Raw genomic sequence first — 18,731 nt, forward strand, 5'->3', positions numbered from 1 at the left:
CTGGGAATTACGATTTATAAGTAACATTAGTACAACAAACTTTTTAAAGGATTCTGTATGGTGTGGATTAGGAGGAGGTCAATTGGGGGGGGGGGTGACACCATGAGTTATTGCAACTGGTTACACCAACCCTAAGGGTGCCATGTTCTATTTGAAGAATATTTTGAGAAGGTGGGAATTGCTTTTAACTGTAACTCTGATGTTATGGGTTTGCTTTGCAACTTCTGCCAGTGGAATTGAATGTATTTTTTCATCCTAGACTGGAGGTGGGAAAGAAAGGTGGTTTTTCTGGCAGACAAACTCTTCCCTCCAATCCTGAACTGGCAACTCAGGAGCAAAACAGATGGGCAGGAAGGAGCGGCCAAAAGCAGTGAACATACGCCATGGCTCTGAGAGCACCTCCTGTCATAGTCCTAAATGGACCATGGAAAGGAGTGGAAAAGATTTGCTCCATCTGAGCTGGTTTTGGGCCATCTTACGTGGCCCTGGCGTAGCCCCAGAGCAGCTTTGGGGTGCTCTGAGGGCATGCACTGTCTAAATGCCATGTCCGCAGAGCAGCCGGAAGCCACCCACATCTGCCTGTCTGTTTTGGGCCTGAGTTCTGAGCCTGACTGTACAATCTCTCATGGATCCAATGAAACCCAAGGTGTCCTGGTGTCATGGTTAAATGCCGGTGCTGCAGCCACAAGTTTATGAGATCGATCCCAGGGACTCCAAGGTTGACTCAGCCTTGCATCCATTCATAGGCCAGTAAAATGAGTACCCAGCTTGTTGAAGGCAATTGGCTTACAGATTGTAAACTGCTTAGAATGTGCTGAGTTCATTGATAAGCTGTATAGAAATGCACATGCTATGCTATACGATTGCTATACAAAAGTGTACTGGAATTCCTGCCATATACTGGCCATTCCTGAACAGGACCAGCACTTTAAAATGTTAATTTGGGGACTATAATTCCCAGAATTTCCTAGCCAGCATGACTACTTTAAGGGGTGGTTCTCACTTATGATTTACAACGATTTAAAATACACCGGCTCCGTTAAATCCGATTCAAAATAACACAGGTGTTATCCCGTGTTCCAAATCGCTTTTTTTTCTTCGTTCTCATGTACCAACTGAATCGCTGTAAATGATCCGCTTTTGTTCCTATTCAAGAATGAATCGGTGTATATATAACCTGGTTTTAGCTTTATTTTGTTCGCACTCGCCTTTTTCGGCTGTCAATCAAAGCGACGTCATCATGACGTCACATTAATTTGGAGTAACATACACCGATGTAGCCTGTACCTGCGTCCCCACTACCTGGCCATTTTTAATTCATTATAAATTTTGCGGTGGTTTTTTTTAAAAGAGCCAATCAGGAGGCGCTTATTCGTCCTCTTCTGTGTCTCCCCATATTAACTGCCATAACTCAGTGCTAGGGAATCCTGGGAATGGTAGTTTATTAAGGCACCAGCACTCTCTGGCAGTGGAGGATAAATGTCTCACAAACACAACAAACACAACCATCCCATAGTTCCTCTGGAAAGAGCCTCGGTAGCCCCAAATTCGCTTTGGCCGCCCCATGGGGAGAGAATCTTTGGGGAAGATTGCTCCTTGGGCTGTCTTGGGAGCCATCCCATAGTTCCTCTGGAAAGAGCCTATGGGAAAGTGTGTGTGTTTGCCAAATCGGATCAAGGAGGAGAAGGCAGTGGGTTTAAGTGGGTAGAGACTCTGGATCCAAAGCCCAAGGTTGGAAAATGGGATCAAGGAGGAGAAGGCAGTGGGTTTAAGTTGGATAGAGACACAAGACAGAAAAGGGGAGAAGAGAACGATCCCAGAGGCTAGAGGCTGCAGAGCTAAGAGAAAGGAGAGTGAAAGCCGAATAAAGCAAGAGCAAGAGACGTCCAGGATAGAAAGGCGGACACAATACAAAAGAGAGGGCAGAAGTCTCCAGGGATAGAGATAAAGTGGAATACACACACACACACACACCCAGGGTTTCCTATGTCTCCCCAGATTCCGTTTGGGAAAGAGAGAAGGAAAGGCTCTATTTCCCCCCAGATCGCTGTGCATCCAGCCTTTCTCTGTTACAAATGGTGTTCAGTGGTTCTCCTCAAACAGAGGGGAGGTTGCAATCCACCGGGGGGGGGGGGGGGGAGTCTGTGTGAATGGAAGAAAATGGTGCTGGCGATGCAGAAAGAGACCAAAGAGGGTGACACCCCAGGCTAGCCCATCGCGCTCCGCTCCTCCCATCCAGTTAACCCGATTTCAGAGGCTGATCGTTCCTATTTACATACTCCGATTCCTGTCCCGAATCAAGGAAAAAATGTAGGTTCGACCCTTCTATTTTTTTAACCCGCGTTAAATGACGATAACACGGATCAAATAAAAACCCGCTTTACGATTCGATTTTAAGTAGGAACGATTGGGGGTTACTCTAGAACTGTTCTAGAGTTAATTCGGTTTCCAATAGGAACGCCATTCCTTGGATTCGATTGGTAACCCGGCATAAAGGCCAGTGAGAATCAGCCCTTAGTTGCAGTCCAAAAAATAACTCTTCCAAGGGTTTGAAGGTACAGCATTTGCTCTGTGCTGCTTCAGAAAGGGTAGAGACTTAATATTAGTACAATAAAGTGAGTGGCTGTTCATGCGTCAGCATTTGCAGCTGCACTTCTTTCCAAGATGGGAAACTTGGCTAACTGCTCTTGTCTTGTACCTTCGTCAAGTATAAACTGCAAATTGCATCAGTTTGTTTTGGCTGCTCAGCATTTCACAGGCCATGGCTGTAGGCAAAGTACCACCTTATATAAAATAATGTGCGCACTATGAACTAATGAAGATTGAATTAACCAATTTAATCAGTAGGTCAATCAACTAGATGGCAAGCTGATTAATTAGCAAGGGCTCTCCTCCTTGCAATTTAAGAATCATGGTGGGACCAAAAGGGCAACCTAGTCCAACGCCATGCCATGCAAGAATACACAACTACAGCACTCCTGAAAGATGCTGATCTAACTTCTCTGAAAGACCTCAAAGGAAGGAGAGTCCACCACCCTGACTGTATCCAAACTGCTGAAATAATCCATCTTGACACCACTTCAACTGCCATGGCTCAATGCTATGGAATCCTAGGACTTGATGTTTGTTGTGGCACCAGAGCTCTCTGACTGAGAAGGCTCACAAAACTACAGTCCCAGCACTGAGCCATGACAATGTTGTTAAACTTGATTATTTCTGTAGTGCGGATATAGCCGCTTTGAGGCAATAAATTCCACTGCTGAACAGCTTTCACAAGTACAAAAGAATGTTCTTCCTAATGTTTAGGTGGAATTTATTTTCTTGTTATTTGAATCTATTGTTCTAGTCTCTGGAGCAGCAGAAAACAAGCTTGCTCCAACCTCTACATTACATCCTCCAAATATTTAAAGATAGTTATCATTGCACCTCTGATTTTTCTCCTCCAGGGTAAACACACCCAGCTCTCTTAGTTGCTCCCTCAGAATATTTCTTTTCAAGAAGGGATTTTGTTCATTTAAAACAGGGGTGGGCAACTGTGTGGGGTATCAGGACTAACTATCCTTCTGGATACACCTATGGACTACTGCCTCATTAGCATCCTTTAAGTCCGGATTAAAGACAGTTTTGTTTAGGGAAGCATTTCAGTTTACAACCTGATTTTCTGGCTGCTGGCAACATCTATGTATGCCAATTGTTTTTGTTATTGTTTTACAGTTATTTTAAAAATATAGTGTTAATTTTAAAATTTTATTTTCTTGTTTTTAGGCTGTACACCATAGGCAGGCCTTTATTTGTATTTTGCTACTTACTATGTACAGCGCCGTGTAAATTTACAGTGCTTTATAAATAAACATAATAATAATAATAATAATAATAATAATAGTAATTTTTCACACCTCTGGAGGACTTTCTGTGTGGTTTGGGGGCAAAAATTCTCTGAAAATTGTGCCTTTTATTTTTGAATATTGGGGGTTTAGAGCTTTGGGAGAATGATGGGCAGCTTCAATTGTCACAAAAAGGGTCTGGGGCCACATGCATCCCACAGGATGTAATATGCACACACCTGCTTTACATGCTATTATATTCAGATCCTGGAAAAGTTACTTTTATGGATTCCAGATTGTGGAATCTCTCACTGGCTCCCAAGCTCTGAGTATACTAGAGTGATAGTAAATGACAAACAAAAATACAAAGATAACAAGACCCTCCAGAGCAGACCAAAGGTTTAATATCCTGCTTTCTTAACCAGTGGATAATGTTCATGTAAACCCAGAAGCAGGTGATAAAGACAAGAGTCTTCTTCTGCTGGCACTTTCTATTAACCCACATTCAATTGCATACGGTTCTCAGCAGAGACTGGGGAAATTTACTCTTTTGGATTACAGCTCCCAGAATCTTTGGATGACAACTCCCCAGCGGCCACACTGGCTGGAGCATTTTGGGGCTTTTATTGTCCAAAGGTAATATTTCTAATCTCTGTTTCTTAATCTGGAGTCATAATATTAAAGATGGCATTCCCTTCCATTTTGGTTCCTCTCATCATTCCTTCAACATCTCAAAAAGTACTTAATGACTGGTGTTTCACAAATCAATTTAAATTTAATGAATCCATTAAGTCTATTTATAAATACAGTGGACCCTTGTTATACCCTGGGGTTTGGTTCCATGATCCCCCGTGGATAACAAAATCCGTATATGCTCACGTCCCGTTAAATATAATGACATAGCAAAATTGTGTCCCTTATAAAAAATGGAAAATCAAGGTTTGATATTTGAAATTTATACTTTTTTTTAACATTTTCAAACCATGTATGCTTGAATCCACGTATAAAAATCCATGTACAATATAAGAAGGGCTGACTGTAACTCAATTTATTAATAGACTAAATGGCTGGTCCACAAGAATGATGAATAATCAATTTCTTCAGTTTAAGCGTTATAAGTAAAATGCAGTTTGGTGCCACAGAATTCAGACTTTGGATTGAAACCCTGTTGAAGTGTCATACACAGTTTTTCCTTACTCAGTATCAGAGAAAGACTGTGTTTATGATAAACCTTTATAGGGAGACTTCAGCTTTTCATGATGGAAAACTAATTGTTCAATTAAACTTTGTCCATGTGTCAGCTGTTTGGTTTAGAACTATTAATGCTGATTTAACCATTTTGTCTCAGTCCAACTAAGAAAGGCACGCATGTAGAAGTAGATTTTGGCACAAATACATCTGGCTGGATAAGGAATGGTGTGTTTTCATAGCTATTGTCTGAATGGTCGATTCCCTAATCCAGCTACTGAGTCCTAACTCAGTGCATCCTTCAGCCTCTCAGAGCTTGGAAAGGTGACCTTTTGGACTGAATTTCCTTTTGGGGGAGATACCTTTTGGACTATATTGGGAAATTATTTTTTTGTGCTCAGAAATTTAATTTTTGTTCTATAACTTCCAGCATCCTCCACATCAGCAGAGCCAATAGCTATGGTGCCTGGAGGAATTCTCGTAGCTATAATATACAGAGAAACACACACACACAAAACAATTTTTCCATGTTATGCCCAGTCTTGAAATATCAGTGATAGAACTTCTTGCTCTTTGGGAGGAGGAAAAGAGGCAAGGTTTTTTGTTGCAAAGCTATAAACACCTACCTGAGCATAAGTGCTGCTGAACTGATTGGGATTTACTTCTGAGCAGACATATATAGGACATGTCAGTTCTATTGCAATCCCATCCCCTTGGTCCTCTATTTAGCATTACTGTCAACTGTCTGAGAGGGCTACTACATGTGTTTGATTGGCTAGGGGCCTTGTTTTCCTGTTTCTGCCGTCAGTTGAGTATACAACAATGTGACAAATTCACTTTAATGCTGGCAGTTCTAAAGTTCAATTTATCTTCAGAATTAAGCTTTAAAAAACAGAACAAAACACATTAGACTACTGCATGAACCAATCAATCAGTAGTAGAAGCTGAAAACAATGCATCACTGATCTTTTTTTCTTACCTTGTGATTGATTTCCAAAGAGAAATTCTTCTGGACATCTTTGAGTGTCATTTTGTTATATAGCAAAAGTGGGTCAGTTCTGTCATCAGCTTTGGTGGTAGCCTGGGAAACACATATGTACACACATATTTACAACACATGAAGGGGCTCCTCTGAAGAAACAGCAGGGAAAGCAAGAGATGGGGAAAAGCTGCACTGATTTCAGTGAGTCTCCTCCAAATATGACTGTTTGAATGCAAAACAGTCTCTGAGAGACAATGTTACCAGATGCTGGATCAAATCACATTCATGTCATTAGGTATATTACATCGTAACTGTCTTTGCCCAGGATCCTGATCATTTTCATTTTAAATTCCTCCATGCATAAATCTGAGACAATTGGCTTACATTTGCAATCTCTGTTTCTAGAGCCATTACTCTTCTCATTTCTGTAGAAATTTCATCCTCGTTGATTGTAAGGTTCCTTTCCTGGCGGATCAGCTTTGCTACGGAAATCATAAAATCAACATAGGCTGAGCATGCCTGTAAGAAAAAAAAATATATCTATACATATTTTGTAAATACATGTTTGAACATTGTACATAACATTGTAATAGACAATTAGATGTCTAAATTATGCATATATTGCAGTGTGTGTGTGCGCGCACAGTACAATTTGAAAGACTACAGTACATGAAACTTCCCATCTTCCAAGACTCTGTTCTGCAATCTAACATCAAAGTAGGTTGGTTGATAAGAATATGAGACAGGGACTTCTTCATGGCAGCCCCTAAATAGCAAAACTCTTTTGCAAGAGAAGTTAGAGCAGATGCTTTTCTATTGCCCTATAGTCAGGCTATTAAAACAATATCCTATCAGGCAAGTTTTATTCTCTCTCTGCAACAGTGGCAGCTAATTTTATGAAGCAGGGAAAAAATAATGCACATGATGATGCCACAATATTGGCTAAATGATCCTACATATGAAGCTGGGACTGGAGGGAAAGAACATGACCTGGGTAGGCAACCTTCCTGCACCAGCCCACCTGCATATTTCATATTACAGATCAGTCTTCCCTTTCCCTTCCTTACTTCTAAAGAAAAAAAAATTAAATTGGGTAACAAAAGTGCAGCCTGCAAGCTACATATATAGCTTCCATTTTTTCAGTCCCTAAAAGATCCTCACGATGCCCCAGATCCTCCAAATGTTCTTTTAATTGATCAATTTTGGTCCAAATGTGTCCAAATACCTCTAAATCTCTTACACACATGTGTGCACCCGCACACAAACACTATGGTCTTTTCTTCTTCCCCCCCTCATAACAGCCGTGTCTGTGTGTCTATGGATATACATTGGCTTCCATCCTTCTCACAGTTGCCCAGCCCTGTTTACATGCTCTAGACCAAGAATGGAAAATATGTTTCCCTCTAGATGTGTGATTTTAATATAAATGTGTTGATTTTAATGTTTGAATTTTTATCTTAGAATGGTTTAATTCCTTTTTAAGGTGTGTGTGTGTGTGCATTTGTATTATTGTTATCTCTGTACATCTGTATATTTTAATTATTGGAAGCCGCTTTGATTGTTTCTTACAAATAAGCAAGATATAATAAAAGTTTTATTATTTATTAGTTTATAGATGTTATTGGTTTGCAACTCACTAATGCTTATGCTGGAAAATGTTGCAATCTGACACTCTCAGAAGGACAATATATTCTCCATCCCTGTACTAGAGGCCCTTTGTGCCCTTACCTATTTACCTTGAAACAGACCTTTGTTAAATGACTACTGTTGATGAGGAAAATGGATAAAATTGGCTGTAGCGGACTGGGGAAAAATACATCACATTGTTCTGTTTTGTTAACACTGTTAACAAAAGTAATAAACCCCACATTAATTTTAAGTATTTTCTTATAGCAAATTGTTATATTTTTCTAACTAAAGCCTAACATAATATGTACCAGACTTTTGTTATGACTGTAATTATATATTTACTAGTGTGCATTTAAAAGCTAAGATTTGGATTACAGCTTTCCTAACAAGCTTACTTAATTACGGTTTGGAAAAATGTGGCTTCCAGACTGTGGTCATAAACAGATTAGCTGGGAGGAAATACTCATTAGAGCAACAATGATTCAGTGTCGTCAATTTGTCTGAGTGTCTGTAGCAAGTTCCATAGTGGGTGTTTTTCGTCTTGTTAGAGATTTTGTTCTCCCGTTAGTATACTGGCAGCTGTTCATTAGCATCCTTGTTCAGACTGACTTCACATGTAACAACATCCTAGACGGATTCTGACTTTCATCAAGGAAGAAAACCTGTGCATATTCACTAGGGGGCTTCAGCCAATCAAATTTCATCCCATGTGTGCACAATATAAGTAGTTGTACACTTGTGTGTCCAGAGGTAGACTACCACCAGGCAGATGGAGTAGCTATCTTGGGAAATAGATTTTAAGAATCTACGGTGATATGGAAAGGAGAAATAGTATTAGGCACCCTCTGCTCATGTCAGTGTGTCTGGTGCTCTGAAATGGAAGAAATGTTTATAATAATAATAATAAAAGTTTTATTTTTACCCCATCTCTCTGTCAAAAAAGACAATCGAAGCAGCTATAAGAGCAATCGTATTGTGTGAGAGCTGTCGATATTCTAAAACATCATGGCTGGGTTCTTCATATAGTGATATGCACAAAATATAATTGTTTAAAATCACTGGCTGGCATTTTGTTCAGAGCTTATTTATCATCTCATAACTGTTGAGATTCATGTTTACAGCCATTAAGGCCCAAATGTGAATCACAAAACCTACCTTATTTGTCAGACAGATCTTTTGCAGTGGTTGCAGGTGGTCAGACTTCATCTCCTGTCCCCTTATCTGTTGGAGTTCCCCAGGGCTCTGTTCTGGGTCCCCTTCTGTTTTCTCTCTACACACTGTCCTTAGGTAAACTCATTAGCTCTTTTGGTTTTTCCTACCATCTGTATGCCGATGACAGCCAGTTGTATCTTTCCACCCCTGACCTTTCTCCAAAGCTTGAACATCAAGTCTCATCTTGCCTCACTGCTGTCTCGCAGTGGATGCACCATCGGCGTTTGAAGCTCAACATGTCCAAGACAGAGCTTCTTGTCTTTCCTCTTAAGCCCACCCTTCAACACTCCTTTTCTGTCTCTGTGGACAACATTTCTATTCAACCAGTTCAGCAAGCCCGCAGTCTTGGTTTTATCTTTGATTCTTCTCTCTCATGTATCCCTCAGATCCAGACCACAGCCAAGGCCTGTAGATTCTTTTTATACAATATTGCCAAAATCTGACCATATCTCTCCACCTCTACTGCCAAGATTCTGGTCCATGCCCTAGTGGTCTCACGACTTGATTACTGTAACATCCTCCTGGCTGGGCTTCCTCTTTCTCACCTCTGTCCTCTAATTTCTGTCCAGCATTCTGCTGCACGCATTATCACATCCGCCCACCGCTCTGACCATATCTCTCCTGTGTTGGCATCCCTTCACTGGCTCCCCCTCCCTTTCCGCATTCAGTATAAGCTCCTGCTGTCGACGTTTAAAGCCCTCCATGGGCTGGCCCCTCCTTACTTATCAGACCTTATTTCTCCTTACCTTCCCACTAGGGCCCTCCGTTCTGGTATTCAAGGTCTGCTGTCCCAGCCCAAGATTTCCTCTGCCCCATCTCGGATTCACCCCTTTTCACTCGCTGCCCCTCACTCCTGGAACCTTCTTCCCCCGCGAGCAAGAGCCATCACTTATTTAATCAGCTTCAAAATGGAGTTGAAGACCATCCTGTTCAGGGCAGCGTTCCCAGGCATTGCATAATTGTCACTTGCTATTTGACGTTCTTTTGTTGTCTGTTTTATTGAATCATTTCCCGTAATGCTATGTATTTTATATGTATTATCCTACTAGAGAGGTCCCTTCCCCACCACCACTCCCTTTGTGTCGTGTCTTTTTAGATTGTAAGCCTGAGGGCAGAGAACTGTCCAATTAAAAAGACTGTATGTACAGCGCTGTGTAAATTTACAGCACTTTATAAATAAAGGTTAATAATAATAATAATAATACCTTTTAAGCCAAGTAGTTTCTGTGGTGATGCAGACTAGGGTGCTGGAAAATGACAACTGCAGCACTGTCCATGTCTCAATGTGAGTTGAGAGAAACATTTGCAGCATGACCCCAAGGGCTTTCTCTGGCTGCCTGTCTCATCATGTTCTGTAACCAGGACAGCAATGTAGTCATCATTTCCTAGCACCCTGATCGGCAGTGTCTTGGAAACCCCTCAGTTGGGACACTGCCTAGCTTAAGAGGTAGGTTGGGGAGGGGGGTCACATTTGGCCATGAATGGCCATAAACTGAATTGTTTTGGGGTGGTACCATTGGCAGTGATGGAGCCCAGTCATTGATAATGAAGAATCTCAATGATACTTTACAGACCACTGTTGTAAACAGAAGTAAAAACAACACAAGACACCTTCAAGGAAGTTATGTGTTCATGTATAACTTGTTTGGAGAGGGGGAGTGGTACCATCTACCATATTTCTAGTATCCCTCACAGTTGTATTCCTCTCAGTGAGGCTTCTAAATTAGTTGGAAAATAGGAAATTCGGAAGTTTGTATTATAGAATTGACAAAAGGTGTGGTTGCTGATCTATAAGCATACCTCTTTGTATACTCCAGTGCATTCATAGTAATCACGAGAAGGGAGTCCAAGTGAAGGCTGATCTATCTGTAAAATGAACATTAAAAGATATTCAGGCTAGAAATACAATAACAATTCATACAAAGATACAGGCTTGAAGCTTCATACCTAACTTTCATACTTTCATACCTAAATGGCTCTGTTTCTTTGAAAATACCTCTGTAGTAAAATATGTGAACATAAAAATAATTCTAAATTTAAAAATACTAGAGTCCAATAGTGGTTGCAGAATATTTGGAGAATTACTTTATTTAAATAATATATAATACAGCCTAGGTTTAGAGAGAGATAAAGGATAAAGGCAAGGAATAAATCCTCCCCAAAGAAGATGTGATCAGTGAGGGTAAGAAGGAGTAATAGTTCTGTGAGAGACACCATGGTGTAGTGTAGTGGCTGGAGTGTTGTACAAGGATACTGACAGCCCAAGGTTGAAATCCCTACTCAGCCATGAAAACCTACTGGATGACCATGGGCAAACACACTCTCTCAGCCTCCGAGCAAGGCAATGGCAACCCCTCTCTCAACATATTCTGCCAAGAAAACCCCATGATTGGGTTGCCATATGTCAAAAATGACTTGAAGGCACACAACAATAAATGAGGAAGTAAGACAGGACTGTTGCTACTTAATGGGGAGAAAGGGGAAGAGGGGACCATTGCCCTTACTAGCACATGTCAGAAAACAACGCCAAAGCTTTGTGTGGGGGAATGTCACTGTGCAGGTGCTGCTGCTGAGTGGTATACCAAGCCCTCCCAATGCTCTTTGTCATTGGGCACAATCTCTGTGTCACTATGTCATTGTCTGTTGATGATTGCCAGCACAAATAGACAGGATGTATAGCAAAAGGGAATGGAACTATAGGGTAGGTGGCACAGATTCAGGCACCTGGGTAGGAGCCTGATACTTTCAAACTCTCTGGAGGCAATATGTAACCTTTACAACCTTGTCACATAAAACAGCAATGATCAGGTTGTAAGATTCTACCACACTGGAGCATACAATCTTGGCTTGGCATGGCCAAACATATATCATTGAACACTAATGAAAACTTGCATTCTTGTTCTTACCACATGATTGCATGATATAAAGTTGAGTATAATAACAAGAGAGTGGATAACTTGCAACAATTCAAGAAGTAGAAATGAAACATATATGTTTTACTGATTTATACATGTTTGCATGAGAATGGAATATGCTGTCTTGGAGACAGACTCCTTCTTTGCAGATTTTTAAATAGAGGTTGGATAGCCATCTTTCAGGAACACTTTAGCTGCATATTCTTGCATGGCAGAGCTCTTGCGGTCACTTTAACTTTTATGATTTTGTAATCCATATAAATTGAGGTTGAGGGCAGGCAGCCTGGCAAACAGAGCTCTATCCTTTCAAGTCCTGGCTCCTCCATTTCTGCTTTCTGATGTGGGCTCATGACTCTCTCTAATGGGAGGACTGTGAATGCCTTAACAAAGAGAAGATGGGTCGTGCAAACATCACTTCCGTATAATAGAAAGCTTCAATTCATTTGATACATTTCTCATGATACCACTTGATACCATTCTCAAACAGCTCTTATAGTCAGTAAGTATTTTCTAAAGTTTAAAATGAACAACACCGGGACAGAACCCTGAGACACTATATGAATCACTTCTCTGCAGTTAAAGAGGAACCATTAGTGAGTAGTCTTTGGGTTTTGTTCATCAACTGGTGGAAGGTGCTGTTGTTTCATTAGTCCTGAAGTAAACATACTTCTCTGTACAGCTTCTGTACATGACATGGAGAGGATCCATCTTGTCCTTCACATAATGTCATGGGCCATCTCTGGGCAATCATTTCTTTCCTAAGTTCCATGACTTTGGCATAATAAAAAATATGTATATATGCTCAAGACTTCCCAAGAGTGCTGAACTTACATGAATTATATGTTGTGTAGAGTTCTTATCATCTGTACCAACAAAGAAGTTAATGATGACCCTTTTCCCATACTGATAGTTTAGCTCTGCAACAGCCTTTTCAGCTGTCCATGAGGTGCCTAAAACAGCAAAAGAAAATAAAAAAAGAAAGAAAGAAAAGACACACATACTTAGCATTTTGATGAAGACAGCTATCCTAGCCCTTTTAAGGTAAAGAATAATGAAGTAATAAAAAGAACTCTCCTACCATAATCACGATCCCAGCTGTCTAACGCCACAGGCCAGTCAGAAAAAGTTGACATTATGTTGATGAGTGGTTTCCCTCCTCTGCTATCAATAGCCGCTTGTGAAAAAAAAACATTGTTTCGTAAGTTTTAGGATGCGTTCCTTGCATCATCCAATAATTATATGGATGTAGAAGAATGGTACTATCTAGATCCCTATATGAGCCTGCCTATATCCCAAGATTTTATGGGCAGACCCCTTTCTCTGTCTTCCCACCCTCACAGGTATATCATATGGGAAAACAGGAGAGGGCCTTCTCAGTGGCAGGTCCCAAGCTCTGGAACTCTCTTTCTTAGAGAGAGTAGATTGGTGCCCTTTTTGCTATCCTTTCATAGGCAGGGGATTAATTTTGTGTTTCAGCAGACCTTTCAGAGCTGACTGCTCAGGAGGAAAGTGCCTTTCATGTGTTGTGTTGTTTACATTGGTTGTTCTTCTTTTAATGGCTATATATTTAACTGCTTTTAATCTTAATAATATGTAATTATATTTTTTGCTTTTGTATGATACAGTTTTAGGCTGTATTAGTATCTGTAACTGGATGATGATGATGATGATGATGATATAGATATAGTAATGGTATCTCCACTACAGAATCACCCATCTCTTCATAAAATAACCTCCAGAGTTATCCAATATCCTTTAAAGAAAGCACACAGAGGCCTGGTACATACTGGCCCTTTGCGGCGTCATGGTGACGTGCTAGGGTTGCCTCAGGGCATCACAATGGTAGTGCCCTGTACACATGGGCTCCGCCATTGTTATGCAAGTGCCACGTGGCACTTGCATAATGAGTGCGCCAATGACGCACTGTGGTGTACCATGGCACACTTGTTACTTCGCAGGGATGCCACATGGTTTGGCAGCTGCAGCTTCCCTGTGGAGGGAAAACAGGTGCCGGCAGGCCGCCCTTTTTGTGCAGCATGTACTGCACCATAGAGACATTAAAAACATAATACAGTGAGCCCTTGTTATCTGCTGGGGTTTGGTTCCAGGAACACCCCCCCCCCCCATGAATAACAAAATCTGTGGATGCTCGAGTCCTGTTAAATACAATTGCACAGTAAAATGGTGTCCCTTATATAAAATGGAAAATCAAAGTTTACTATTTGGAATTTATACTTTTTTTGGAGTATTTTCAAGCCATGGATGCTTGAATCCATGGATAAAAAAATCCACGAATAAGGAGGGCCAACTGTAACAGATAGAAATACAGTAGTCATCATTGTGAACATAGGCTGACTTTCTAGGAGATGTCATGTGTTTTTTGCATGTTATTTGAATGATATCTACCACCTATGTTCTGCAGCTTCAGTCAGAGCTCAACTTCTGTTTATTTCTATGGTTTCAATGATATCCATCACCTAAGTTCTGTGGCTTGAGTCAGAGTTCAACTTCTGTTTATTTCTACATGACCTGAAGCATATCAGAAACAGTATGTTCTCTGTTTTCATCTTAATGACAATATCTGTATGCTGAAGTCACTTATTCTTTGTTGTGATGTGCTTCAACAAATACATGTTAGAGTGGACTCCCATATGAATACATGTTCTTGAGTAGACAAATCATTGCTACGAGACTGTTGAAATCGAGCGTCTTACTGACTAAGGATATATGAGGAATTCATTCCAGCCAACTTTTCTTTTTATAAGATTCATGGGCAGTTCTTGGATTTTCTAAGGAGTTTGAGAATGTGCACACTGGCAAATGGTTGTACTCATTTAAGAAGTGCACATGGAAAATACACACATGGAAATGGCAAAAACAGGACGGATACCTAATGGGATTGAATGAGAGATAGACTTGGATGCAGAAAGGCAGAAACCCTGAAGAAATGAAGATTATAGAGCTGCATCTCCCAACTGCTGACAAAAGATTTAAAATTAGTGATTGAAGGTCAGGTCTGAAACACCTTGGGATAGTTTGGCCAATGAATAAGATTTCTAAATCACTACAAGAGTTTAGAATTAACATCTCATGCCATGCTGACTGCCCTGGGGTAGCGTGTCACCCCTAAGCCTGTATTTGCAGTCCTTGTCCCCTTCATTTTCCAGAAAAAAACTAATAAAAATAACTCTCATGGAAGCCTTCGGAATCAGGAAGCTGCCTTTTAAATAGCTGACAGCCCCTTTTAACATTAAAAAAAAAATACCTGTTGTTCAAAACCAATCATTTTCAGATCTCTCTCTCTCTCTCTGCCTCTGCCACATTTTTGGCAGTCTCTGCAGTCACATAGGATCCTGCAGAAGTGGTGCAGTCACACATCCCTCATGTAAGTGGAGCAATTCCTTTGATTATTCTTTCCTTAATTCGGAAATTTAATTTCCCATTTAATTGAACTATCCATTTAATTTCCAGGTGCAAGAATCTGAAACAATTCTTTTACATTTCTATTCACTTTTTCTAAGAATTTCTAGAGGATAGATTTAAATTTCTAGTATGAACATACTATCAGCCTGCAGAAAGATGTAAGGAGAGAATAAGATAAACCAATATATTAATAATTTGTTAATACTATTTATTATTATTTAGTTATAGTAATTTAACACAGGTTTCATTTTAAAAATTTGGGCTTTTATATAAAAGCATAGTTGATCCTACCTGATAATTCCCTTTAAATGGGAGGTTTTTTTCCCTGTACTTTAACATTATCATAGAATCGTAGAGTTGGAAAAGACCACAAGGCTCATCCAGTCCAACCCCCTGCCATGCAGGAACTCTCAATCAAAGCATCCCCATTGACAGATGGCCATCCAGCCTCTGCTTAAAGACCTCCAAAGAAGGAGATTAGAATAGGACCACCTTTCCCCTAACGGTGCCCTCCAAATATGCTAAATTACAGCTCAAATCCCTCTCAGCCAGGCACCTGCATGGTTACTCTAAGATATAACAAAATACAAGGAAACTTACTCTCATTTATGCAAGATCTGTAAAGCGTTTTTGCTTTTTTAACAGCTTCTATATCGTCATTGTTTTCCTTGTCAAGCACATCTGAAAACAAGAGAGACATACTCATCCAAATGTTATAGACTTAATAGTTATTGTATATTTTATTAGTGTCTCATGGTATCTTGGGTAAGGATGCCCGCTTTATAGATTCTAACTTCAACACATAAAACAATAAGCGATCATGACTGCATAATTTCAAAGTATTTTGGAGGAATTTGGAGGAAGGAGTATTTTGTGCTCCTTTAAAGGAATACAGTACTGTCTGCTGCTACAGATCTCCACATAATGTTGATGGTTGTTGTTGGATGCCTTCAAGTCTCTTCTGCTTAACAACAACCCTTAGGCAACCCTTTCATGGGGGGAGGGGTTCTTGGCAAGATTTGTTCAGAGATGGTTTGCCATTGCCTTCCTCTGAGTCTGAAAGAGTATAACTTGCCCAGAGTCATCCAGCTGGCTTCCATGGCTGAACAGAAATTTAAATCAGAGTCTGAGTCTTAACACTTAAATCCCTACACCATGCTGGCTCTTATTATTTCCTAGAGAAAATGTTCTATAGCCAAGAAATAGTTTCATTCCTTTTCTCAGCCTCAAAGCATCTCTCTAAAGGATAGTCCTATTTTATCTGCTTCTGAATTTGGCAGCCACATCTTCTCATGTTTTGGAAAGAAACATAGCTTGGTATGTCGGTGATATCCTATGTTTAGAAAGTGCTTACTTGGCTGTATCTAAATACAAGGGTACAGGATATAAAGCTGGTCAACACTGGCTGCCAATGTTTTTAGCAGCATTCCCTGGTGAGTTGGCTTGAAGGAAATGGCCCTTTTCGCACACCTAGGACAGTTGCCCACTCTTGCAGGGCCATGAGGGCACTGGTGTCAGGTGTTGAAAGAGTTGGAATGTAATGCCAAGCTCATTCCCCAATGGGACCAGATCCACCTCGGCCAGAAAACCGTCTCTGCTTCCTTTCTGCCAGACACAACAGATTAATTCATAAATTGCATTCGTATTATCAGGCAAACAGTCTGGGTTGGTTTTAGAAAGAGTAAAACAACAACAACAACAACAACAACAAAAATAAACATGTTGCACAAAATAGTAACTTTTGTTTTGTTTTTGCTCTTCTGACACCAGGCTGGAGAAATAGAAAATTTTCATGCCAGCACTTTACTGCTGATAAATTGTGTGTGAAGGCTTGGTGTGCATCCTAAACAGCAAGGAATCGTCCGCTCACCTCCAGCATCCCTGAATCATTCGGGGAGCAGTCATTTCCCATGAAGACAAAATTTCTGTTCATGGGAAATGACTGCTCACCAAACAATTCAGGGACGCTGGAGGTGAGAGGACAATACCCTGCCATTTAGGAAGTGTGTCAGGTTTTCACACACACACACAGACACACACACGCATGCACACACACACACTCTTCCTAAACGTTTTAGCATCATTTTACCAGTACTTACCCCATGGTAAGCACTGGTATGAAAATATTTGAAGATAAGATGGAAATCTTCCATACATTTAGTTCACAAATTTATATTCCAACTGACCTTTCAAAACAACTTCCAGCTCATCTCTTAAAATGTCGAAGTTACTATAACGGGAACTTGTCTCTGGAATGATGTTCTTTTTTAACCATCCTCCACAAGCATACTGATAGAAATTTTTGCAAGGGTCTGATTTTGTATCCATGTTCTCAATTATGCGGGCAGCTGTTGTAAGGGAGAAATAAAGGCACAGAAGAAGAGAGAAAAGAAGAAAACAATTAGAAATAGGTTTTTTAAAACAACAACAACAACAAAAACAGCAACACACATTCTGAATTACTGATATAAAAGGAAAGAAACATAGCCATATTGTTATCAGACAGGCAATTTAACAAATATCTTGCTAAACTGGGAGTTACAACTGCACTGTTTATTGGGATTAAGGGTGCATGTGCACAGAGAAATAATGTAGTTTGACACTACTTTAACTGCCATGGCTCCATTCTACAGAATCCTAGGTTTTGATTGTCTCCTTCCTGGTGTCAAGTAAATGGGAGTGGGAGGAGAAGTGAGGAAGTATCCCGAATGCCGAAGGTGGAAAGAGAAGATAAAACAATCAAACAGATTAATTTCTAGATGAAACGTTGCCTGAGATGCCTCAAACCTGACAGTGCTACTGAGTTCAGACAAGTTGCCTATTTCTGAAACTATCAGGAGACAGCACTTCCTTAGATATTTTCTATTAAAAATATTGACATCTTTCAAGAATGGTAAGCATGATCAGTATACACAAAACATCTCAAAAACCCTTGGTGAGTTTGCTCTCCTTTAAAATGAGGGTTGCCAGGTTGAATACTGGTCAGGAGTCTTATATCTTTAATTGTTTACAGATTCTGGAGCAGGAAAATACAGAATAAAGCAGAATAAAACTATTTGACATCTCCTCCATTATCCCACCCCACCCTTCTTTTGGCTGCTACATCCCTTCCCCAACATGACCATTTTTACTAGCTGGTGGGGAATGGTCCAGGTGCATTCCTGTAGCTTAATGCTCCACACTGATATCATCTTTCAGTTATAGAAACATATTGGGACACCTCGTTTGTTACCCTCTCACTTTCCATCAGCCAGTAAATGGCCATGTTGGGTGTGTGTGTGCGCGCAACAGGTAAAAGGTGGATTTGGAGCATGAAGGAAGTGAATTTGGTGTTCTAGCTGGCAGAACTTCATGCTTCAGGATCTGTTAACCAGTAAAGATACAGGAGCCCTGCCCCGTTTTCAGGCTAGTAACCCTATTTAAAGCAGAAATAAGAAAACTAGAGTGGGAAATGAATTATCTAGTCAAGGAAGACCAATTTAATAAGAAGAGATCAGAGTATTGTGTTGCATGAATGTAAACATTCTCATCTTACCATTCTTGTGTTTCCACTTGAAT

The 18,731-nt window shown here is 40.3% G+C and overlaps 1 protein-coding gene across 3 annotated transcripts in view; it reads right to left on the minus strand.

The window, feature by feature from the left end:
* The window catches only part of MME (membrane metalloendopeptidase), a 111,152-nt gene that overhangs the window by 51,882 nt on the left and 40,539 nt on the right, over positions 1-18,731 (minus strand). For all 3 annotated transcript variants that reach the window (XM_089509009.1, XM_089509010.1, XM_089509011.1), the window contains 7 exons: positions 17,360-17,521; positions 15,774-15,854; positions 12,829-12,924; positions 12,582-12,700; positions 10,636-10,701; positions 6,379-6,513; positions 5,992-6,093 (listed from right to left, as the gene is read on the minus strand). In XM_089509009.1, coding sequence (XP_089365135.1) covers positions 5,992-6,093; positions 6,379-6,513; positions 10,636-10,701; positions 12,582-12,700; positions 12,829-12,924; positions 15,774-15,854; positions 17,360-17,521 — 761 coding nt within the window. The remainder of the gene's footprint in view (positions 1-5,991; positions 6,094-6,378; positions 6,514-10,635; positions 10,702-12,581; positions 12,701-12,828; positions 12,925-15,773; positions 15,855-17,359; positions 17,522-18,731) is intronic.

Source organism: Sceloporus occidentalis, unplaced genomic scaffold, assembly GCF_023333645.1.
Source record: "Sceloporus occidentalis isolate IW3139 unplaced genomic scaffold, rSceOcc1.0.p SCAF_2, whole genome shotgun sequence".
Taxonomy (NCBI): Eukaryota; Metazoa; Chordata; class Lepidosauria; order Squamata; family Phrynosomatidae; genus Sceloporus; species Sceloporus occidentalis.